The following is a 26,187-nucleotide window of genomic DNA, read 5'->3' as shown; positions in this document are numbered from 1 at the left end:
TACAGATGATGAAGCTAACGAAGTAGAGACTAAGCTTCTACTGTGTTAATGGTAGTTGAAAGAACCGTGAAAAATCCTAGGTAGTGTTCTGTTCTGCGTTATTCCGTAGTGCGTGTGGGTGGGAAGTTCAGTAGTGTCAGTGACAGCAGCTCACACATCCCCATCCCCCGGTCTGTGACATTATCTCTTACTTGACTGTAAAGAGCATAATGATCTTCATACTTCTAGGCTCGCTCTCTCCTACTTACATCCCCTTCGGATCATTTAGGGGTTGTGATGACCCAAAGAGTACACCAGTCACGTTGCTTTCACATTTCACGTGCCATTACAATTTAAATGGTGTGGCATTATACATACATAAAATGTTTATTAATGAATTTTTTAAAAAAGTCTCAAATTGAGTAATTGAAAGTTTATTTTAAACTTTTTTTTTTCAATGCCATACTTTTCTCTGGTTCATATGACTGGATGCTAAATCCCTGAACAGATGTTTGCAGTGAACTTGTTCTTTAAATGTAAGTGGCATACAAATACAGTGGGAGCTTGTAAGAGCTGTGTTGAAGTGCTGGCTAAACTCTAAGTGCTTTCCCACAGAGGCTTCATCCATTTTCATTGCTTTCTTAGGCTGTAAACAGCTCATGAAATATCAGGCGTTAAAAGTTACAACCGTTAAAAATAATCCCTCTTACATTTCTGCATGCCTTTCTGCAAACAGTTCTCCATTTGATTTGGCAAAGGTTTCAGTTTTGTTCTAATGATATCTGTTCAAAGTAAGGATAATGAGATTAAGCGAATATTCTTTCCTTCAAGATGAGCTGTATTTATTGCTGGAACGGAAGTTGTCATATCCGTGATCGTTAGCTTTGAACTTCAAACAGGACTGCTTTTCCTCCAAGGACTGCTTTTCCTCAAACGTTTGGCACCAGCAACACAAGCAGGACTGGACGAAAACAGAACAACTGGTTATGTGTTTACTCAGTCATAGGCCACGGCTCTTCCCGCTCTCTGCTCTGGCTGTCCTTGCAAGTGTGGGCTTACTGGACCCTTTCTTTCCACATTCTCTCATTTTCCCCCTTAAAAAGGATGTGATTAAGGTCAGCAAGATGGCGCTGTGGGTAAAAGCACTTACTGTTTGCTAGCATGATGACCTGAGCTTGAGTGCCATTACTCATGGTGGAAAGAGAACAGACACCATTGTCTGTTCATACATGCGTATGCACACACACACACACACACACACACACACACACACACACACACACACACCCTGAAGAACCTGTGCACCATGGTATGCATACACCTGCGTTCATGCACACATTACATTCACACAATAGTAATAAGTACAATTTTAAAAACTGAAAAGATGACTGTATTGGTGGCATGGTTTGTTTTTTTGCAACTAAAAAGTGCAAAGAGGAAAATAAATTATTAATTAACATTCTCCAAGAATGTGTATATATGTGTAAATGTATATGTATGCATGTATGCATGTATGTATATATGTGTGTGTGAATATGTACATATGTATGTGTGTATGCATGTATATATGTATGTAAATATGTGTATTATGTGTGTGAAAATATATGTATATGAATGTGTATGTATGCATGTGTATATATGTACAAATGCATGCACACTGAATAACCGGCCTGAGGAAGATGTCTCTTGTTTTCCTCTAGAGTTCTCTCCCTTATTCCCTTGAGACAAGGTATCTCACAGAGCCTGAAGCTCACTGTCTCTTCCCAGCTGACTGCTCAGGTTGTCTCTAGGATTTCTCTCTCCCTCCTGTAAAGCTGGTGGAACAGGCCTAGGCAGACGAGTCTGGCTTTTTACACGGTGGGTTGGAACTCAGATCTTCAAGCCTGCATAGCCAGTGCTGTTTCCCACTGAATCGTCTGGTTAGCCCCCAAAGCCACTTTTGATACCTTTTCTTATTTACTAAAAAACTCTTAATGTGTGACATGTGAAAGTCAAGCATTCCAACTGCACATGAGCCTGCGTTTATGTCTATGTGCCCTAATCTTTCCCCTCCATCAAATTCCCTAAAGACATGGTCTCCTGCTTAACCTGGAGCTAGGCTAGTATCCTAAGCTAGTATCTTAGTTCCAGCAATCCTTTTTTCCCTCTTATCTCCAGCCCTAGAACTATGGGCATGTGAGCAGCTATGTCTAATATCTTTCTGTTTTTGGTATGTAAATAAGACTCGCCTTGAAATCACAGAGATCTGCCTGCATCTGCCTCCCAAGTGCTGGGATTAAGAGGTTATGTCATCACACCAAGCATAGCATGTCTGACTTTTTACATGGGTTCTGTGGACTTGAACTTAGACCTTTCTGTTAATCAAACACTCTTACCTGTTCAGGCACCTCCTAGCCCTTGACTTTATACCCATAGTCCATAAAAAAGCAATTAACTTATTTATAGCAGAAATTGTAGCTGAACAATGAAAAAAAAAAACTACCAAAATCAGAGGAAGAGTGCATCAGTTGTTTCATTGGTTACCATGGCATTGATCAACAGTGCACGTAACTTTGTTAATCTCAGCAATTCCAATGGCATTAGTGAGTGGCCAAGGCATGGGTGGTTAGCGACAAGGATTTACAAGCAGATATTTAATATAGTGCTTTATATATAAAAGTAGTATTTTAAGACATCCTATGTTTCAATGTAGTGAAAACTAGCAATTTTCCAGCTCTCTCTAGATAGAAATATTAGTAGTCCAGAGGGCCTATATTTGACGTCATATCACAGGAAACATGTCATTTTGGACTGTTCTCTTACCTTAAAGCAGTTTTTGAATCTTTTGCTCACCAAATACAGAGCGATTGGGTTAATGCAGGAATTCAAAGAAGCCATGTTGATACCAATGTAGTCCAAGACCAACAAAAAACTGCAAGAAGCCCAAAACGCAAAAGTTACGTTTCTTCAAGTGTACATTTAACGCACACCTTTGTGTTTTCACGAAGAAAAGCAGCACCACCCACATCCAGTGATTTGAATTTAAGCACTGATTTGCCAGCAGAGGTGTCTGTCTTGACGCCTCTGCCTGCTCTGCTCTCTTATTCTGTCTTCATCATCTACACTGCCCTTCTCCTAACTTTACCTTCCGTATGCAGCCCTCCTTTTAAAATCAAAATTCTCGTTTGGAAATGGCGAGGCTTTCAGGGAAGGAAGGATTTACATGCATAAGGAGTGCTCAGGTCTGAGACTTTCCATCTTGCCGCCACTCATGCATCATTTTGACAACCTATGTTCCCATGGTTCTCTTACCCCTCCCCTCCATTCATCTGTCTAAAACAGGAGTGAAGGTAAAATTGTGAGTCTTAATTGGCCTCTACGGATAAGAAAATAGTATTCTTTCTGCCTGTTAGTGGGACCGATGGGGGGGGGGGGGCGGAGGGACGACATCTGAATGACAATTAGATAATTATTTTGTTTTTTCTTTTTAAAAAGTTTTAAGTTGGCGTTCAGATGAGTGAGTGTCGCCATGGGGTGTCCATGCATGTCAGCTCATGCTGCTTTTATTCACCTCTCCCTCATCTCCCTCAATGCCTACCCCTACCCTTAGTCTTCTGCTTGTTGGCTTCCCTTCCCTCCGATAGTTACCACTTCCCCTTTCTCGTCACAAGGGTTCCAGTTCCACTGTGTTCTCCTCCCTTTCTTACCTCAAAAGTTCACATCTGTGAGGGTCACTCTGGTCATAAAGAGTGAGCTTCAGAATCCTGCTGAGGTGTAGGGGAAGCCAACAGAGAGCAAAAACGAGGACCAGGCAGAACACGGTTTTGGCCACTTCTCGTCTCTGAAATAGGACCACACGCACTTATGAGCCTTTGGTGGTCACAGCACACACACCCCTCAAACAGGATACGAAATAGTATTTACAAAAGCAAAGACTCAGGGCAACGAGCATTCGTTTAGATAACGTGGATTAGAATTGATATCGCTAGGGATTCATCTTTAAAAAGTAAGGGTTTGGGGGATGGATGGATGGCTGCCCAGCATAGAGCACTTGTTGCTTTTCAAAGGACGTAGGCTTGATCCCAAGAACTCACATAGTGGCTCACATCTATCAATCATGCCAGTTCTAGAGGATTTGATGCCCCTTCTGAGCTCTGTGGGTACCAGGAGTATGGTGCACATACAAGTAGGTGAAACATTCATCCAACATGAAATCAGTCTAAAAATTATACATTACACATACATACTATGTGTGTGTGAGAGTGTGAATGTATATATGTGTGTGAGAGTATATATGTATGAGTGTGTGTGTGTGTGTGTGTGTGTGTGTATGAAACTGGGTAAGATGGCACAGGTCTGTAATCCCATCATTTGAGAGGCAGAAGCAGAAAGATCTCAAGTTCCAGGTCATCCCTGAATTCAAGGCTAGCCTGTGCTACCCGAGCTTCTATCTTAAAATAAAACAACAGCAAAGGGCAGTGGTTCTCTCTGGATCCTTTTAGATAATATGTGTAGTCTCTGAATAAGTAATATAAAATGTCTGTTTTGTTACAGCAATAACAGAAAGAAGAAAGAAAGTGAAACTATGTTCTAGTGGCTAATGTTAATCATAATCCCTGTCATCATGAATTTCATCTTTGTGACCATCATTATGGCCAGGACCCACCAGACCTTTGCATTCTCTTACCTGCTTTAAGTGATCATTTAAAGCGATTTGCATGCCACTCTTCTTCCTCAGCATCTCACAGGTCATCAAGGTATAAAAGATTGCCGTGATGGCTAGTGGCAAGCAGAAGTAGAAACTGAACAGCCACCAATCTTTGGCTGTCCTGTAGAACTATGGGGAAGAGAGAATTTTTATGGTTAATATCTTCTGTAGAAAAACCTTTTCATGTATCAAATGTCAACTGGAAACAAAATATGTTCATAAAGGTACAATCATTTTCTAATAGATCTCCCATGTATTTCGTAGAATTTCTTGGGTCATATCGACTGAGCACAAAACTAAAGGCCTGCATTAAATGAAATGAACATTACAGGATATATTTCAGTTCTAGGGGCCAGTATAGTAAAATTTCAGCAACTGAACAAAATTTGTATGTGATAATAAGACATCGAATAATCGAATATTTAACATTTTAGCTATTATTAGTGTTAAGTATGTAAAGCCATCACAGTGTTTGGGTGAAGAGATCTGTATTGTAATGTAATTAATTACTGACCATTAATTACATAATGTAATACATGTAATGTCAATTTAGAAAACTCTTGGGAGTTTTACCTTTCCTGTGTTCTTTATTGATGTTACCTTTAAAAAAACATTATCAATCCAGACACAACCATGTTAGAAAGGATTTTATGTCCCCAATGTGGTACTCCTCTTTTTAGTAAACAACACCCTCATTCTCTATTTCTCTTGATGTCCACCTTTGTTCTTTTACTTATTATTGAATACACAGTTCATAGAGTTTATGTCAACTTTGTCCATGTAAAATAGAAAATAGTCTTTGGTGATAATTAGGCCAGCTCCCTTTGTATTGGCCAATTCTGTTGGGGAGGGGGAAACTCTTATACTTAGGATCTATTCTTAAAGACTAATATCCCCATTGTTTGCTATTTTCTAATCAAAAGTTCCTTAATAGGAGCATGCGTGCACGCAAAGAGATGAAGGGACAGGCTGCCATTCTAAATCAGTATTATCAGGTATCTTCTATTTAAACATAGTTTAAACAACCTCCTTCTCTGACAATGTTGGATTGTCTTCTGTAGGTTATACAATAGTGATCTATCATTGTGAGACTTTAGATACAAAATCTCTGAACCCACAGTCATTGTTGTAGGAACCTGATTTATCAGGATCCCTGCTATCTAGGGTGTTCTTAGAGAAGTAATTATCCTGATTCTTGCAGGTTGGGTCATTAGTAATGGTTAACCTCACAGTCTTGGGATCCAAACTCTTAATTTATGCCAAAGGTAGTCATAAATCAATAACTTACCAAGGTGGGTAACTAGGGAAAATAGTTAAATATTTATAAGGAAAGTGCAGAAAGAAAGAGCAAAGTAAACTTACCTGCATGAAGGCTGTTTTCTGAACTGGATGAAGCAGGCAGACCCTTAGAGACTTTCCTTTGTAGTCTGTCGTAATCATATCAAAACCTATGGCTTCAGGGACAGCCAGAACCACAGAGACAACCCAAATTAAAACAATTTCTACTGCTGTCCATTTTGGAACCCCAATTCCTTTAATTCGACTCCAAGAAGCAACAGCTCGATATCTGAAGATGTAAACAGAGTTGTTTTTCAAGCAGATGGAGCTTGGTTTTATTGAATTGCAAAGCTTACCCACTAAGTAACATAGCAGTTATATGATGTTTAGGATCTCCTTGGCCTAAGAATAGACTCTTACCTGTCAATACTTAGAGCACATAGACTTAGCACAGTGATTCCCACAGAAGCCTTCTGTATGAAGGGCACCAGCTTACACATCTCAGCTCCAAATGGCCAATCTTCTGCAAGCAGCTGTGTAGAGGAGACATAAAGTTCTGTTAGAGATGCTTTCCCAAGGCTGCCTTTGAGCTGACTGCTTAGTGCGGGTGAATGCCAGGCAGAGCAAAGGGCTACCCTTTGAAAGCACCTGTCTCCTTATATAAAACAGGAGACTCTGCTCAGAATAACACAAGTGCAGCAAGTTTGCAAGGCCATTGTGTGTAGATGGTGGCTTTGTCAAGGACTCATCTGCAAGGCCAATGGCCCCCGTTGCTTAATGCCTCTTTAAAAAACAGAACATGCATATTTCATAAGGTCTCAAGCCTCAAGTCATGGCACTGTTAAAATATGAGTTTATTAAACAAAAAGATAAATAGCCGTATGTGGAGAAGCCTGGACTGTCCCCACAGGACAGTACTCTGTAGGGACCATCATGCGTACTCAAGGTCTTATTCTTATCAGCAGTCAGTTTAGTTAGCTAACTCAGCCAGCGTAGCCACCCACACTGCTCCCTGAACACACCAGGTATCTGCCTGCTACAGGGTATTTGGTGTATGCCGTTCTTCACAGCAGAGTCTTCTCACTACAGATGCACGTGTCTTCTCTCAGCTTCTTCAGATCTCCTCTCCCCCACAGGACCTACCTAGATCACACTGCTCCTCCCTCCTCCAGCCACTGGCCAGGCCTCCCTCCATCCTTCATCCTCCTCTCCGTCCCTTTCTTTTTTTTTTTATTATGGTTCTTATTAACTCTTATTTCAAATAAAAGTTACTTTATGGCTTGTTTAGCTTTTTGCTGTCTGACTGTCTGGAGTGTGAGACAGTTTGAGTTCCTCAAGTGCTTGCTTCCAACGGTGTCTGACACACAGCAGGTGCTTGGCAAATTTTCACGCTGTTAAAGCACATAGGTACCAAGCAGAAGGACGTGCCTCTCCCTTTTTCCATATTTATACATCTACTGTTGAATGTAGCCTTTTATCCTTCTTAGACACTGGGTGCCCCTCACCGGCAAATGAATCACTTTAGGTAGACATCTGGGTCTAATGTTCATATTTTGAAAACAAAGAAAAATATTTATAATCTATGGGTTTTGAAATTTTTTTAAAAAAATAACCTTACAGAAATGAGAAGCATTCTGAAGTACAGTTGGATATTTCTGCCCTTTTACTGGTAATGGAGACTCCAGTGAGTTTGCCAAGCTCACTGGATTGGTTTGAGATTGGTTTGAGACTAGCATGGCACCACGAGCTCCAGTGTATGTGTGTCTCATTATGACTGGGACTGGAAGAATGAACACAAGACTGATTTAATTTCTAAACTGGACATGAAAAATTTCACAGATACATGGAACAAAGGTTGGGAGACTTTCCACATATGTACTTAATGTAGGGGTTTGGAAACTTGCGGGGGGCACCTTCACAAAGCTGTGAAGGAGGCCAGTGCAAACCAGTCACTGGTGGCAGGAAGATTGTAAGGAGTGATGAGGTCTGGGATAGTCTCTGTCTAATAAGCATCGTGTGCTATTTGTTAAGAAACCTCAAATACAAAAATTACTCGTTTTCTAAAATCTGAAATTGCAATTTTTATATGAAGTTGTGTTATGCATGAAAGACTTCAATTAATTCACATTTTAAAAGACAGTGTTATATAATATCGATCAGCTAAATGGATTCTACAACATGTATTATAGCTTCTGTAATAGTCAATAACTTATGATTAGTTATTCATTCAACCAATGTTTATGGAGTATTCACTACAAAGATTATTCTAAGTACGAGGCAAACTACTGGCTCTTATACAGCTTACATATAATAAGGGAGATAAAAACACTTGATATGATATCCAAAAGAAGCCAAATTACGAGAGTCGGTGGGGTGTGAGGTGTTTTCTCCATAAGCTTCCCAGTGAGATCTCTCTGAAGAGATAACACTTAAGTATGTAGTTGCTAAAGTATGAGCAAACCATCCCAGAGCATGCTAGGAAGAGAAACGAATAAGCACAAAGGTCCTGTGGTCAAAATGGGCCTAGGGAACTGGAAGTATAGCAGGAAGCCTTCAAAGCCAGAAGTAGGTGACCAGCCAAATGGGTAGGAGTTGAAGGCATAAAAGTTCCAATGCTTGCTCAACGGCATCTACTTGCAAGGCTCTGAACAGGAAAATGGTGTAATGTTATTTTTAAAAGGCAACTTGCTGCTCAGAATGTGGTCAAGAAAAGAAGGATCTGTACGAGGAGATAGTGGACTGGACAATTAGATGCCTCATAGTGAAATTAATAAAATGATGTGATACACACACACACACACACACACACACACACACACACACACACACACATATATATATGAAAATAAAAGCATGTCACAGGTAATTTACAAGCTTAGTTTTCAGAATCGTGCATTGCTACATGGTATACCAGATGTCCACTGGTGTTGGGAATTCTGGAACTCTTGATTTCCTTATAACTTGTGAGGCTACCAGTTTTATCCCTGTGATCTTTCACCTTACATAACCCCCAATCCTGCCTGGGGGAGTGGGATTTGAGGTTGTGTCCCCAACCTTCCCAGTTGTTACTTCCCCTGAGCTTCTATTTCTCTACATTTTTAGTTTGTATGGCATATTAAACATCTGGCTCTTCCATGGTTTTTTGTATAAAAACACTGTGAACCAACCAGGAGTTTTGTGATCATGGTGAGTTGATTGGGACATCACACCAGGTCAGACACCAGCGAAATACTTGAAGTCTCTTTGTTCTGGAGATTTCTCAAGTTTTTCTCGAGTGGTGCGACAGGGTGGGGGGGGGTAGGGGAGTATGCACCTTTGGCACAAAACCCTTTTGAGTAGTGGAACTTTGAGCTTCAGTGTGCTTTTGATTTGAACCGGTTGTATGAGCAACCCCAACACTTCCAGAATTCTCTTTCTTGGTTTCTTAGGTTTCAAACACAGGTACCTTCAAGGCCATTTGACCAAAGACCTCTTGCTTTGAGGAACTATGGGGTATTACTGGTTTCACTCTTTTGTTCCTCTTCTGCAGGATTGGTGTTTTGTGTGGTGTGTTCTGTCTGTCTCCATGTCTTAAGCAACTTCAGTTTAGTCCTGATTTGCAGCTTTCAGCTATGGGTTGGACTGCTTTCACGTAGGAGCCCATGAAAAGAAAGAAAAGGATCTTCCTTTGCGAAGTTACTTGCTTTTAGTACACTTCATGTTCTGGAGGAAAATGGCGGAGAAGCAGGGCCCTCAGTGATCACCATGCCCTTTAGCTATGAGAATTGTTGTACACGATAAAAGGAAATTGGGAAAGAGTTCTTTGCGTAGATGCCTTCATGTTACTTTATCAGGAAGAACCTGATAGGTGCAAATGCACAGGTTTGCTTCAGCGGGCAACAATCCCTGCCTATCCTCCCCACACGAAACTGGAGAAAGATGGAGAAATAACTTATTCTCTAAACTTACCAGTACTCTGTCACCACAACTTTCCCAAATAGTTCTGGCAATTGGTCTGCCCTGACTATAAATCAAATCACTCCTTTGGGATAATACTCAGGCTTTTGCAAACATTTTATTAGCTAAATAACCCCAGTGGTTCCGGAGAAAGCAAGAGAGAAAAACGGATATCCCCCACATATATCAGACCCAAGAACACTCCTGCCAGACCACAGGCAGCTGGAGCTCCCTAGGGCAGAATCCAGGTGAGATGTAAATAGTGGTAGATTGCCGTGCCTTTAAAATTATACAACAACCATCGATGGCTCTTCAACAGGAGGAACACCAAAGCATCTTCAAGTATAGGAGATTAAATACAATTATTGGGAGTATCCCTCAGAATTTTTGAGATGCAGCTATTGGGCGTACCAGTGGTAAAGAGAGATTCCAATCTCGTGGTCCCAGAAAAATAAGTTACATTCGACTTTCATTAGCCCAACTGCTTCTGAGATCAAAATAAAATGACAAAAAGCGAATGGTACTTTAAGAATTTACTTCTCGCACATACTGGATGCTGCTCTAAAGGCTTATAATAGCAGAGGTCTAGCGGAGGAGTTGAAGAATAACAAAAATGGAGTGGCACTCCCTCAGATTATTGTAGGGAAAATGGAAAGGGTTGTGACAAGAACCGAGAGGATGGATAAAAACGACCGTTCCTTAGGTAACAATCAGTGTCCTTACAGAAAGGAGGAAGACATGCGGCAGAGGACTGAAGACTCTCCTAAACCTACGAAGCCACAAGAGTGCAAAAACAAGATAAAAGTCCTATCATCAAGGACAGAATTAGAAAGAAGTTCCTTTCTTTTCCCTCCATTTTACTTATTTTTTAAATGTATAGCCTTGCTGTATATTAATTGTACAAAGTAACGGCACTCCCATTGACATACCTATACATGTGTTATTGTACATTGACTATGTCCAGGCCCTTCTACTCAGGATCAGCTCCCACCCAATCACCACTCTAGTAGCTCAAGCCTCCACATCATCCTGTAATTTTACAAGCTTTACTTGGTGGTTTCTATGTGAGCGATAAAGGGATTGCTTTGTGATTAAATAACTGAGGAATTATTCAAAGTCGTGTTGCCAGGAAATAACACACTTCAGGGAGAACCCAATCTACCAGCTACCCCAGCAGAGAGAGGGAGAGGGAGATCTGACCCTAGGAAGGGAAAGCTTAAATTGTTGTTATCATTATTATTAGTGTGTGTGTGTGTGTGTGTGTGTGTGTGTGTGTGTGAGTGAGTGTGTGCATGTGTGTGCATGCACATATATGTAGCGGCAGGAGAGCATGTGTGCACATGTATGTGTTTGCCTGTCTACATATTGGAGGGCATTGGGTTTTCTTGAGCTGGAGTTACAGTTGGCTATAAGCCATTGTAGGTGCTAGGAACTGAACACAGGTCCTCTATAAGAGCAGCAAATGTTCTTAACTACTGGGCAATCATTTTAGACCCTTAAAAATTTCTTTAATGAGGTCCTATATTCTATTCATGAGTTTGCTTCCAACCAATTGTTCCCATAAACATATCTCCTTAACAGTTTGAGGATCGAAGACTTAGCCCTCAAGTCCTAAAAGGAACAATTACCTTAGAGCCTTAAAACGGGGCAGAAGCTTGGATGCTCTGCTCATGGCCCACTTGGATTTGAAACATGTAGTGATTAAACCTTGAATATGCCACACTCCAATCAGGTTTACCCAGTCACAATCTGACTGAGCAACCAATGACAAGTGGGCAAGCAATGTGATCACAGGCCCTTAAAACTTCTCTTCAAGAGCATTTCTTCAACAGGCAATGTGCTAAGACTATGATTTCAGCTTCTTTATTACTGTTTTAGGTTTCTTTTTCTTTTCTTTTCTTTCTTTCTTTTTTTTTTTTTCCTGTGGAGACACCATGACTATGGCAACTCTAACAAAGAAAACATTGCATTGGGGCGGTGGCTTACAGCTTCAGAGGTTTAGTCTATTATCATCATGATGGGGATCATGGCAGCATGCAGGCAGATGTGGTAGTGGCTATGTATTGACCAGAAGCCAGCAGGAAGTCAACTGATTGTCACAGTGAGTGAAGCTTGAGAAAAAGATCTGAAAGCCCACCCTCCAAGTGACATGCTTCCTCCAATAAGGCCATGGCTCCCAATAGCACCACTCCCCTTGGGGGCCTTTTAGTTTGTTTTCTATTCTCCTTGGAACTAATCAATATGATTTCTATTTACATTATTTCTTTCCCAGTCTTGCACTTATTTGTATTGGTGACTCTTTGATCAGGATCTCCTAAAACCTGGCCTAGGCAGGATAATTTACTGACTGTGGATATGTCATCCAAAATCCCTCTTTGGTTCATGGCCATACTAGCTTCTTGGTTTTACTTGTAACTAATTTCCATGGTTCCTAAGTTTCCTGAAGTATATGATGGAATAATATGGCTCTCCAAAATAACATGGTAAATAAAGTTAACTACCCAAGAGGCCATGTAAAAGTCCATACTTTTTAAAAGAATTAGTCATTTATTTTATGTGCCATGTTTGTGTGTGTGCTTGAGTGTATGTGTGTGTACAATGGTCGTTGTGTAGGCCAGAAGATATTACTTTTGAAACGGAGTCAATGGGATTGTTAGCTGCCTGCTGTGGGTACTGGAATAGAACCTTAGTCCTCTGAAAGAGCAGAAAGGGCTCTTAACTGTTGACTCAACTCTCTAGCTCCAGAATCCACCCCCCCTATGCTTTTCAACTCTTCTATGGAGAAGACCCTGAGGATAGACATAACCTGATCTAGTATTATAATAAAAAGTAAGGTTGTATTTCTCTTTATCAGTAGGAGTTCAGCTAAATTTTGTGTAAGGCAAAACCAATATTACTTGGCCCTGTTTTCCAGGAAACTTGGTAAGAAAATTAATTAATTGCGCCCCTCCTATTTGTTTGACCTATAGAGAACTCAGTATTTGCTATATTCAGGTTTCAAAGTCCCCCATTTTTAACCCTTAAATGTCAGTTATTCTGAAGTCATATATTACCATGGCTCTATTTGAAGAAAAATTAAGCTGGAACCCTCTTACCTTCAGACTAGCTTTCAAAATACTGGAAGGTGTTATGTAGGTGGGGGAGAAATGGAATGCTTGTCTTATCTAATAGTGATGTCTATGAATTACAACACCAAACTGCCAAGCAAGATGTACTCACATGTGTAATATGGCACAATTGTTATGGTGGTAACTAACTACTCTAGATGCTTATCTTGGTTACCAGCAAATACATCAAATAAACATTGACCATATGTTCAAAACACAGTGATTATAGATCCCCTATTTGATCTAATCTGTAAAGCCTATATAAATCTAAATCCTATAGCCCAGAGCTCAGTTTAAATACTCTGTTGGAGCATACTGTGCATTTCAGTTGGGTACTTGTTTGTAGGGATTTTGAAGGAACCCTAGAGTTGAGGACATGTCTGGAGAACAGAGAGAACTTTTTTATTGGGATATCTGGCCTCTTTCCTTTCACGAGTTTCAAGAAACTAAGGACTAGGCCATCTCTCTAAGACCATTCTCATGTAATAAGAATTTCTGATGAGTTTTTGGCACAGGATGGTAAGAGCTGAGGTGTTCATGGAGCTTTTCTTGAGAATAGTGAAAACATATTGATAGGAAACTCTGGCACCTCAGTTCGGACCCAGCTATGAACTCAGTTCTAAAAGAATTGCTACTTGCCCCTGAATAAAAAGACCTCAAATGACTAGAATGACACTGGCAGGCCCTATCTCCTATAAATAATTCAGAGAGTAATATTCTCTATCTAATCATTCTCATTGGCCACAGATGAATCAAAAAATGAAACAATATTAGCAGTTGCATGTTACCTGCAAGGTGCCAGGTACTTTATGATACACATCACATTTATTGTATTATTGAGTCTTCAAAGCTATCCTGAGGAACACGTTTGATTTTCCCATTTTGCAGAAGGGAAGTCTAAGGCACTTAGACATTTATTAGCTTGCTACAATGATTTTATACATACCCACACAGTTTATAATATATCTCCCTTCTCAAGCTTCAAGTTTTTCTTTTCTAACCTTGCCTTGGTTGAGGTTAGACTTAATAAACTATTTTTAATGAATAAAACATGACAAACAGCAATGCATGCATGTTTCTGAAAAGTTGATAAAAGACCTATCACAACGTTGTCACTCTGTTTCTGAAAAGTTGATAAAAGACCTATCACAACGTTGTCACTCTCTCTGGATTCACTTGATCCGGAAGAAGCCAGCTGCTGTATTATAAGAACATTCAAACTTTTCTCTGGGTGGCCAACATGGCAAAGGTTTGTCATCTCCTAAAACAGAGGCGTAAGGTAATGACAGATATCTGAGCTAGCAAATGCATTGTCAAGGTTTTCAGGGAGTGCAAAGCCATCCACTCTTTTGAGTATACCCTTGTGAAAGAACTCACACTGGAGGTTTCCAGCAGAGACGCTCCTGAATCCCTGCTCCAGAGTGGAAGCGAAGTATGCGTTACTGTCTAAACCTTGAAACTGTAGGATGATTTGTTCTTCGTCTTAACTCTCTCTGGATCTAGTCAACAACTGACGTAACAGATGCATGTCTGCACCCGAGTGTGTATCCCTAGAGTCTGTGCTTATGATCATGGTGATATCTGCCTAACAGTGTTTACAAAAGCTGGCCTTGCAGAAAGAGCATGCATGCTTCGATTAAACAAAACTGTTATGAATCCCATAGCTGTGTGTGTAGTATCTATCTGCAGCATAAGACTGTGTCCTAACTATCCAAAGTGATGATTAACTTTAAATACCTATTTGACTGGTGGGCATTGTGGAGTGTGGGGGACTAACCCAACAACATCATCATCATCATGAGACAGGGTTTCTCTGTGTAGCTTTAGACTCTATCCTGGAACTCTTTCTGTAGACCAGACTTGCCTCTACCTCCCCAACCCTGAGATTAAAGGTGTGCATCATCACCACATGGCACACACCTTATTTTTGAGTAAAATGGTATGTTTGGTATCAGGGATTAAACCCAGTGCTTGGCTCATGTGAGGTAAGCATTTACAACTGAGGTGTATCCCAGGCCCCAAATTAACATTTGAATCTTTGGATTCAAGTAGATTGCTTTCTGCAGTGTGAATGGGCATCATCTAAATTAAATCTCGAACTGTTTTATTCATATTCAAACATTTGGGTGTTTTAAAATGTTTCCTTCCTCCTCAAACTGTATCCAAATATTTTAATGCTGCCACCTTGTAGGTGGGTACAGTCATAAAAAGAATCAAGATGTGTGAGTGTTCAGGCCAACAAAGAGGAAACACGCTGACCAATGAAAATGAGCTCTGTCCTGCATCTAGGATCTGCTTTTAGCTTGATATTATTTTTGGCTCAGCTGAGATATTGGACTATTGCTCTTCATACCACTGGGAGGGCCTGCAGCACAACCTCTGACCCATGTTATCACAGAAGACAGGCAAACATAAACTTGAAACTGTAACAGTGCTGTTCTCATTTAACAGAGAGATAGCGAGAAGCCTAATCATAACCGAGTGATTACTAGTCTCCAGTCTCCAATCTGAAGGGAAAGGGGATTCAGAGAAGAGCACATTCATTTTCACGAGGCTTCAGTATCTCTCTTTCGATTCTACACTGGCAACTGCTGTTCTGAGCGGCCCAAGAGGAGGACAGGGTGCATGCCACTGCTCCCATTATTCTGTAGTAAGGAAGAAACTTCAGATGATCTCTGGTGCTCTTCCTCTACAAAGCCCCAAACTGACTTTTTAAATGACACGCTTGACCCATCTTTGCTACGTAGACATTACCCTTACGCTATCTAACCAACAAAAAAGGTAAAGTCAGGAGGTTTTGTGGAGACCCAGCGAAGTCTGTTGCCCTCTGGCAGAATCCGTGCCCACTACTGATGCTCAGCTCTGTAGTCACATGGTCTTTAGTGGTCTTCTCTAGGAAAGTCAGTCTTTGGGGCCTGTTGAAATTGTGGAGACAACCACTTCTTTAACGCTAGAGTTGTTATGGAAAACCTGTGTTTGCCAGATACCTACTCTCAATCAAGCCCGGTTTTAAAACCTCCCGAGTGTATACTTTTAGGATTTTTAATGATATGTGGAAATTTTACTCTTTGGACACTGGTCACTTTAGTGGCGGAAGTAGCAACTTTATTTTAAATGCAGCAACAACACATTTCTTATTTTTTATTTTTGTTTTTATCGCTACCCTTTTACCTCCCCTTCACACCCCCCCCCCATTTTTTTTTTTTCGAGAGAGTGTTTCTCTGTAGCTTTGGAGCCTGTCCTGGAACTCGCTCTGTAGATCAGGGTGCTTTCAAAACCATAGAGATCTGCCTCCCCAGAGCTGGGATTAAAGGCATGCACCACCACCGTCCAGCTGGGCTTTACCCCTTTAACTGAATAATTTAAGGGTCTGACGTTATGTTGACGATGAATCCAATGTGATTTTAAAAAACAGAACAGTCTTGGTCTGAAGCTATTACAGTAGAAGGAATGCAAGCCTAGCAAGGTGTGAGGTCCCGGGTTCAGTCCCCATCACACAAGAAAAAGAAGAGGGTCAGTGTGTTCTCTCTACAGAAATTAAACTTACAGAAACTTAAAAAAACAGCAAAAACTAAGTTTAGGTACATAGTATCTTATTGTCACTATGGTGGGCCAGTGAGCAGCACCTTCTGTAAGTTACCTTAGTGTCTAGTTCACTTGTCTTATCTAACTCAATAGCTTTGTTAGTGATGGGTCCTACTGCACTGTGGTGTTCATTTGACATGTTGTGTTTGTATTGGCCTGTTTCCCCTAAGCTTGCTTATAGTGACTCCTCTGGGAGACAAAAGCAAACAAATAAACAGTAATAGGTGGGAATAGACACCACCAGGCAGATTATAAGAATCATATTCAATAATGGCCACTTCCAAATAAGTTACTATCGTATTATAAAATTGTTTTTATATTACATAGCCATAAAATTTTTCTAAAAGGATAAGAAATATGAATAGGGAGTGGATACTTTCTTTAAGGCTATTAAACACAAAATTCCTCCAACAAGCTTTACATTTTTCATTTCTCTTTTTAATTAAAAATTACATTCTTGAGTAATTAAACTGGGGGTGAGGGAACCTGCTAACACCCAGCTCATACCAAAAGGAATCAAGTCCTTAAAGGCAGGAAATGCCAAAGCTAAGCATCTTGCACAAAGAAATGCTCGCTCACCTCATTAACCACACATACCACTTTCCTTTTACATTTTTTTAAAACCGGGAGTGTCTGCTGACAAAGGATGCTTTACGACACCCGGAGTGACCAGAACTGTGCCTGGTACACAGCAGTCACTCATTAAATAAATGCTTGTTGATTAAAAATGAGTGAACACCTGACTGAATTTGACCATAAGACAGTAATTGATACTAAGCCCTGTCGTAATGCTTGCGGCCTCATACCATAGATGGGTTTTTTTTTTTTTTAGCAAATGGAGAGGACATCTCCTCTCAGATGTCTGAATTCTGCAGAACCAGCATTTGCTCTTGTGTCTTCTACCTAGCTGGCCGGATCCTCTGTACATAGAGCCAGAACCTCTGGAATGAAGGCTCAGTGGTGAGCTGAGGTCTTGCTGAGTTCCGGCATTCCCAGCTGACAGGAAGAGGTGATAGGCAATCCTTCTCCCACAGAAGACCTGTCAGGGAAATGACTGACACAAAGCAGACCCTGCTGCTTCTCACTGTGTGGGGAGATCTGTGTTCTTGGAGAGACCTCAGATTCTGGTCCACACAGGTGGTAAGAGATGATCAGTACAAGGGTGGGTGAGCAGTGCACAGAGGAAATAGCCAGTTACTCCTGTCCCATGAGCTGGGGACATGCCTTTGAAGTGCCTGGCATTAGAGAAGAGCTCTTACTGTATAACCACAACAGGGGGCTAATGGTTACACTTCCAAACTTTGGGAAAGGAAATAATAATTCTGCTTCTCCTTCTTCCTCTTTTACATCTCAGGTTCCTGAGCGGATAAGTTTTATTTTGGTGGGAGATTGGGGCTTCCATGTCTTAGCTGCTTTTATTTATACACTGCGCGAACTTATGCCAACTTTTTGGTTTGTACCCATGTCCTCAGGAACAAAGCATACATGCAAAGTTCTTAGCATAGATCAAAATACAGTAGTCTCTTAAACATTAAGTAATGCAAGCTAGAAATATTAGGCCAGAAATAATATCAACTAATGCCTCTTACGACAGGGACAGCACTTACGTAGATCCCACAGTAGTGACACCTGTAGTTGTGGAAAGTGGAGCCCTAGGAGCCTGTTTTGTCTGTTCACACATTAGAGCATCCCCCTCGACCTCCAGCCCTGTGGATGCTGGCGTTGTGGTGACAAAGTGCTTGTAACAAATCTATAGGAAAATCAGTGATGTAAAAATACTGAAAATGTTTCTTAGGAGAAATTCAAGTTTACCTTAAATGTATTCTACTGTCGCCATCAAAATGAAATTTATTTCTAAGTCTGTAACAGGCCAAGATTATCTAGCATGTATAAATGTATAAGACATTGGATTTCATCCTAAGCACCACATAAGAAACATAAAGATTATTACTATCCTATTATCTGAACTTAAGAGCATATCCAGAGTTTGTGCCTAGAAGATTTCTTGACTCATTATATATTCTTAAGAAACCCTAAGGGAAATAACAAAGCCAATAGGTTCATTTATCTATGCTGAATCTCCTAAGAAGATCCCTCATAATGCCTAAAGAGACTGGAGAATTGGGGTCCTTACCGCCACAGGACTCAGAGTAAAGCATAGATGATGTGAATGCAACAGAGGTTTTTAAGTAATTTCATACCACAGTTAGACCAAGTACTGTCTGTGTAATATCTCATGGGATGCTGATAATCTCCTCTCAGATGTCTGAATTCTGCAGAACCAGCAGCCCTTTAAATCACTGGGTGATGGGAAGAGGCTGTGTACAGTGTAAACATTTAGGTTAGTTTGCCTTCTTTCTGGAATCCACAGAGGAACTGGCAGGGAGGTGGAGCAGGAGCCCCAAAGTGGGGAGGCTGGCTTGGGAAAGTGCTTCAGCCAACTTGGCTGATGCATTTTTTGACTCAAGAATGATCATTATCAGACTTGTCTGTCCCTGCCCTCCATTCACTTCCCCACATTCTCCATCACATTACGGCCATTTTTCTTGTTCCACATTCTCACTGGAGAGTCTCCCTAGAAAAAGTGAGAGCTCACTAGAAGTCACCAAGAATACAGAAAACTGAAATCGGCCATGTTTTGGCCAAGGTGTACTCAACCACAGTGGGATGTGTCTACAAACACAGCCAGTCTCTTGAAGACTTTGCAAAGTTCTGAAGGAGACCGTTTTACATCATAAATTACAGCTAAAGTCTTGTTTCAGCTCAAGCTTTCTCTGTCAGCACACTTTAAATCACTTAATCATTTATTAGCATTTGACATGTTTCGCTAAAAATAATCAACTATAGCATATTGGCTACACAAAGATAACCTTATATGGTTTTCTTTGTGAAGTGAAGAACAGAGTTTCTTGGCCTTGACACAAGAGCTTGGCCATGTCATCATTTAGTACAACTATGAAAACATTTTCAATTTTGAACAGCTCACTCTATGTGAACAAGTAAAGAAAATAATGTGACGTCTTTGATAAATAAGCCTTGCAATATGGAAAGAAACTTCACCGGGCATTTTTAGGAGCTTCGATTCACAAGGTGTTCAAGTGTCAGATCAAAGGCAAGCATAAGCTTTCACTGTGAAGACCCCGGTGTTTGCTAAGCATTTTGTCACAGGAATCTGCAGCCAACATGTGAAGCTGTAGGCTGGGAATGTGACGTCTTGAGTTTCTGGGTTACTTGAATCTGCTATTGATCTGTTATTTGCTTTGGCCAACACCCTCAAACAGAAGGGATCAAGAGTTCTCACTTCTTTCTAGTTAGACATTTGTAAAACTGTAAGTGGAGAAGCCCCTTGATCTGATGTCCTTTGCATGACATTACTTCGGCACAGGCGTTCATTATCTGTTACTGACTGGCAGAGCCACTACATGGAACATGCATAGAGCTATTTGTTAGTAGATTCCAAGTCACCCAGAGGCAATAGCGTTCCCGATTATTAGCTCCAAAGAGAATTTTCATGTGCTAACTTGGGGCTTCTTCTCCTTCTTCTTCTTCTTCTTCTTCTTCTTCTTCTTCTTCTTCTTCTTCTTCTTCTTCTTCTTCTTCTTCTTCTTCAAATAAATGAATCTCAAAGATAATCTTGATTTCATTTTTGGCACCAAGTGCTTCTGCAATCACAGTATCTTTAAATGCCATAAGGGTATAACTGAAATATCTCCGTTGTTTGACTGGTAATGAGAGCATTGCTATTGAATTTGGAAGATGATACTCCCCTCCCAGAGACGTTGAGCCCTCTTCCATTGCTGTGTCATATACTTCATCTTTACCAGGAGGAAAACCGTCACTTCAAAAGTTAACTCTGAGGCTGGTCCCTCAATGTTTACTTCTCCAATTGGTTAATTTTACTCAAGATTGGTAAGAACAACAAGGAATCAGTGTAGGCTCATGAGAAAAGTGAATTTGTTCATAATGATAATTGATGGTGCCACAAGCAATCCAAACCAAAACAAAAATGCCTGACTATCTGCCACACTTGGCTCATTTGAGGGTTCAGTGAAGGACTCCTACCTACATTTTGACAGGCCAGCATTTTAATGCTATCTGTTCTCCAACATAACTGTTAAAGATCAGACATGTCGGTTAGGACTATGCCTCCATAGTTCTCTCTCTCTCTCTCTCTCTCTCTCTCTCTCTCTCTCTCTTTCATTTATGGAGGCAAACCCAGTCTTGACAGCAAGGCCATCTAACAGTACTGCAGTGTGTTCCTAGGTTAATTTTCAGCTCTTGACCGCCACTGCACACAGATTACATTCAGATCCTTATCACAGTAGTTAACACAGAAATCCAATATGTAAGCTTACGCAAAAAGGAACCTGTTGTTTGAGAATTATATGTATTCAGTTATTCTTATAAGTACAATACAAAAGAGAACTACATTTTAAGTAAATTACAGAATTAATGCAAATTCGCATTATTGTCTCAAGACCCTAAAGTTTATTCCCAGCCAGCCATCCTTTTAAAAATATCACTGCTAAGACAAACCAAATCAAAACAAAGAACCATCCAACCAGTAATATTAAATCACCTTAGCATCCAGAAGTACTCTCAACTCTTGCTTTCTACATAGCTTTGATACCTGGGCTACTACAGTAGTAGTGGTCAGACAGTAGGTTCTTCATGTAGCAAAGTGGATACCTCCATCGTTTTAATATAAGTAGAAATTACGTAGTAGGAGGTTGTGAATAAGGACAGATTAACCTTACATTGGGTAGCTGTTAGTTCAGATATACATATATATATGTATATATATATATATATATATATATGTCATTGTGGGCTTGGTGATTAATAAGCATATCACAGATGGTAACATACATATCAACCTGGAGATATAATTTAAGGTAGTGATCAGAACCAAGAGTACAGTAATAACACAATGTGACAGTGGCTATCAAGATTGCAAGTACATAACTCTTTCACTTAGACGTTGCACCCTTAGAGGCCGTCACACATATGCATGAGTTCAAACTTGAGTGTATGAATTGTGATGTTTATAGTCATGTTTATAATGACAAAAGATGAAAAAAAAAGAACACTTCAAACATCAACTTCCCTTCCTATTTTAATATACAAACACAAACATTCTGATAGCTTTTGTTGTTTGCTTACTATGCACTAGACCCAGGGCCAGATGTTATCTGTCTACTTATTTATCTACAAATTCATATGACATTTGCTATCTTATCCTTGTGTCATTTAAAAATATACACTGTGGATGATTGGATTTTCCATGTTTTCAGCTGTTTTGTGTTCTGGAATGTAAGCACAGACCCCATGCATCTCAATGGGAAGGATTCAAAGGACTTATTGTTTCACACATAATTTACATGAGTGTTTGAAGCCTTTCGTAGTCTCAGCTGAAGTCTCTAATAGTCTCAGCTTGCTCAGTGTCCTGAAACTCTTCCCTCTTATTCAGCACAGGGCCCTCTTGATAAAGGACACCACAGAGCAGAATGGTTCCAACCAAAAGTTTCTAGAAACCCTGTTCTGTAGAGATGCATTCAGGGTGTAGCAAGGCAGGCAGATTTCCCAAGGTTGTCAGCTCCTTGCCAGAATTCATGCAAAACCTTGCCCACATTTTAGAATGACTTCAAGGATTGACAGAACTGTGATCTGTGGTTTGTCAGCATTATCTTACGCTGTATTTATTGACCTCCAGATGAAAGCAGTAGATTCAGAAAGACACTTCTGTGCTGTTAGGAAATATCAATGAAAGGGCTGAGGGACTCTGACTCCTCCAAAATTGCATATATTGGATTTCCAAAGAGTTTTTAACAACCTGTCAAAAGCTAAAAGACCACTTGTTTAGCAATTCAAAGCTCTCACCTTGGGAAGCATTTACAACAGCAGTCATGGTTCACTAAAGTTATTCTTTAGGAATGATAATACCAAGTGACCTGGAATTCTGAATACATATTTTTAAAAAGTTACTATGCTTCCATAATTATTTAGTGGAATATAATGACTTTTAACTTGTCTTAAGTGTTTTGGTAGATAGCCTTTACAATAGCATCCACTAGGAGTGTATATTATAGACTATCCGATGAGGACTCCCAGACTACAATTGTGACATTTCAAATGCATTCTGGAAATGTTTGCCTTGTGTCTTACTTAATGTCACAACTCTACCTGTGCACTCAGGTTGAGACCCTAAGGAAGCACAGGTTGGAGGAAGACATGCTGTGTTTTAGCATTCTTGATATAGTGTATTAGGGAAGCTTACAGGCTCTAAGACCAGATAAGCTAGATTCAAGTCCAGAGTAATCACTTTCTAATGGTGTGATACCAGGCAAGTTACTTCTTCACCTCATCAGTGATTTAAACCAGGGTTGATAGCAACCCATCCTGTAATTTAATTAGTGACCAACAAATAGTGGCCACTGTTTTTGCCTCAAACTACACCAAAGGCAACAAGGTAGGCTTTGTAGGAGTTCATGTTGACACTCATAGCTGTGGGACCCAAGGTTCAGACAGAATTAGATGACTAACTGTTTAGTTTTATAATGACTCATCAGTTGGTTTCAGAAGTAAAAACACAGCTTTAGTACATTGACTAGCTTCGGGGTAAAGGATGTGACTTCCCAGGGAAATAATAGAGGGACTTGGAAGGAAACCTGCATGCCCAGTCATATGTTCTCAGGGCTATCGAACTAGTCATTTTACCAGATCGAAAGTAGAGTGGTCTAAGAAGAGTCAATGTATATCTGGTCTGTTGGCAACACAAGGGAAGAAAATGTTCTCAACCCTGCCTTCCACACAACCATGCAATGGCTGGTGGATGTCAGGAGGTTTCTGATTTGGTTAAACGTGTAGGTCAATCGAGGCTGCTCCAAAAAGAACTTCCATTGGCTTTCTGTGCATACCTAGCAGAAGTAGATTATGCTGCCCTCTCTGGAGAGGAATCTTGATTCGGCCAATTTAAAATTTCCTACACTTTGCCCTGTAAAGCATCTCAGTTCCGTTTTGAAGAGCTGAACTGAAATGCTTCCCTCAGCCACCATGGAAAGACTTAGCTTGCCACTCTGTGAGAAGTAAGTGGGTTGCTGCTGATCCCACGGGAGTAGTGGCTACACCTAAGGAACTTTTTAGGCTATGTGTCTCCAGGCAAACAAACCCTCAGAGTTTGTCAAAAGCATTTGCTCTCCCAGATTTTTTAGCCATTTCTCTTTGTATTTCTACTAGCACTTCCCTTCAGGGGCTGGATCCTAATCTATGTCCCATCTCTAAGCCTCAGAAATGCCTGGAATTCCCTTAAAATGTGGCTACTGGGGTTAGGCTTCCCAGAGACCCATGTAGCACACTGCATGAATTTCTCCAACCTAATACTATCTTTCCATGTGTGGAGGCCAGGGCCGGCCTTCAGCACGTCCACCAACTACAGTCTCATTCCTGTATGCTGCAGTTGCCTTTATGGGTGGCTTTCTATTGCTAACAATGGGAAGTACTGATACATGTTTGCACAACTCTAGCGTCTCTGGCCCTTTCACCTAGACAGTTGTTGTTAGCATCACAAATTCACCTGTAGGTGGGCACTAGAAGCCTTACTGGGGAGTGGAAGAAAATGAGAGCCCCGGGCACTAGGATGTGCCCTGACTTCCAAAACTACCCAGAGTCAGCGCTAGATGCTTACTTATGTCCTGCCGTGTTCTCTGAGCCCATTCCTTCCGATAACTGTGGAAATCGCAGCAATGTCAACGACTGAACGTTTTATAAACCTTATCACAGAGTTCTCCTCTGTCTTGTCCATGAACTAGGCGGAGATAATGTCAGGAGGCCTACATTTGGGGACCTGACATCCTGGACCCTGAGTGCCACCTCCACCTGGGGGTGGGTGGGTGGAGTGTGCCTTGAGCATTCTATTAGTCACCTATAAAATGGCAACAACTGTCTATTTGTGGGTTGCTGAAGTGGATAAAGGAAGTAACACATGTAATTCAGCTTTTGGCCCAGGCCATTTATTTCATGGAGAGGGATGCAGCAAGGATCTGGCATTTCCCTTACCAGTCTGGGCCACTTTCATCGAAGCCGTTTGTTTCCTAAACCCTGCCTGGACCCCTACTTTCTGGGTCCTCAAAACAAAGCTCTCTACAATGACCTTGCCCATGAATCATTGCACATCATCTGTTTGGGGAAAAGATTTGCACTCTTGACCAACTCTCAGTTTGTGGACCATAATTTAAGGAGGCTATACCTAGCCAGGCTGACATCGGGACTTGTACTTTTCCAACGTTAAATTTTGTCATAGTTACACAGAAAGAGTTTTTTTAAAATGCATAACTGTATCAACTCTCCAGAGTCCATGGTTCAGGATGCCTGGGGTTGGAACCCCAATTCTTCTTTCCAATGATAATAACAGTGTCACTGCTCAGAAAGCTACACTCGTCAGAGGCTAAGAAAAAGCCCAGAACAAAAATCTGGTTCAATAGTCACTAGGAAGAGAGAGGAGTAGTGTCCTTCAGAAAGCCCTCCCTGATAATTTAAAGGTGGTGCCGCATCCCCCCCCCCACCTCATCCCACCTCCAGCCCTTCAGATCCGGTGCCTTACCTTGTAGACATTAATGGGGATGTCGATGATGATGTGTAGTAGGTCTCCCAGAGCCAGACTGGCGATCAGGATATTGGGACCATTTCGCATACACTTGTTCTTGTAGATGATCCTCAGCAGCGTGGAGTTCCCGATGATGCCCAGCACGAACACGAGGCAGGACACAATCGTGTTGATGTATTTAAAAGTCTTGCTGATCTCAGTATTTCGCTGGCATGGAGGAGGGAAGGATCTTGGCGGGACTCCAGCCACCCTCCCTCCTTTGGTCACCTCCGCAGGTGCTGAGGAACGCGTCAGACTGGAGTTGGAACCCCTCGCCCAGGAGGTCTTGGTGGGTGGCATCATTACCTCTCTAGTCCCCAGAAGAGACGGTGTGGCTTGGGCAGGTGGGAATCCTCTTTCCTCTCCCCAAACTTCCAACAAGCCACAGGCCAGCAGCAGCGCCACCAAGGCGCGTCCGCACTGACTTGCCGGGGGATGCATGTTACAGCTTGCTCCAGTGGGAGTCCCGGTAGCCGCTCCGCTGCTTTCAGTCTGCAGACCAACAGGGAAACGAAGACAGGGCACTTTTGTCAGCTACGCCGGCCACGCCTCTGCAAACACTCACTAGCCCTGTCGCCACTACCCTACCCGCGTAGCAGTAGCTTAAGTTTGCGCGCCAATGGGGAACTTGGGCGCGCGCCACCCGTTCGCCCGCATCCAGTCTCCTTCCTGACCCTGCTCGCTGTGTTTTAATCCCCAGCTCCTGGCCCTGCAGTAGACAAGTCGTGGTGGGGCGGAGCATTCCGGCAGGGGTGTTCCAGACAGTGGAGGCTGGGTGTCCCAGGGAAAGAACACTGGAAGAAGCAAAGCTTCAGGACCCAGAATGAAGGCACCTAGCAGCCAAGGGCAAGCGCCAATGCGCTCAGCACCAACTGAGAGAAAGAATGTCAGCACCAACTTCTGTGTTTTTCGAGTGACTTCACTCAGTCGCTTTCTAACCCAATCTCAGTGTGAATCGCTGGTGTGCGTAATTT

General features: G+C 41.4%; 1 protein-coding gene across 1 annotated transcript; it reads right to left on the bottom strand.

The window, feature by feature from the left end:
- Window positions 1-386: 386 nt before the first annotated feature.
- On the bottom strand, window positions 387-25,914 carry Ednrb (endothelin receptor type B). The gene is made up of 7 exons (XM_051195254.1): window positions 25,172-25,914; window positions 6,365-6,477; window positions 6,029-6,233; window positions 4,646-4,795; window positions 3,666-3,799; window positions 2,782-2,890; window positions 387-940 (listed from the first exon to the last, which is right to left on the bottom strand). Exons 1-7 carry the CDS (start codon window positions 25,652-25,654, stop codon window positions 806-808), a joined length of 1,329 nt encoding a protein of 442 aa, XP_051051211.1. The 5' UTR covers window positions 25,655-25,914; the 3' UTR covers window positions 387-805.
- Between the last annotated feature and the right edge of the window lie 273 nt (window positions 25,915-26,187).

The sequence above is a fragment of the Phodopus roborovskii genome, unplaced genomic scaffold (genome assembly GCF_943737965.1).
Source record: "Phodopus roborovskii unplaced genomic scaffold, PHOROB, whole genome shotgun sequence".
In the NCBI taxonomy this organism is placed as follows: domain Eukaryota; kingdom Metazoa; phylum Chordata; class Mammalia; order Rodentia; family Cricetidae; genus Phodopus; species Phodopus roborovskii.
The sequence above is the reverse complement of the archived record's forward strand: the minus strand, read 5'-3'. Positions and strand labels throughout refer to the sequence as shown.

Excerpts from the sequence above, each read along its gene's own strand:
- Ednrb (XM_051195254.1), bottom strand. The coding sequence starts at position 25,654 with ATGCATCCCCCGGCAAGTCAGTGCGGACGCGCCTTGGTGGCGCTGCTG. Across the intron at positions 3,800-4,645 it reads TAAATGATCACTTAAAGCAG|AGACGAGAAGTGGCCAAAAC; the intron begins GTAAGAGAATGC and ends GTCCTATTTCAG. Across the intron at positions 2,891-3,665 it reads CACAGATGTGAACTTTTGAG|TTTTTTGTTGGTCTTGGACT; the intron begins GTAAGAAAGGGA and ends GGCTTCTTGCAG.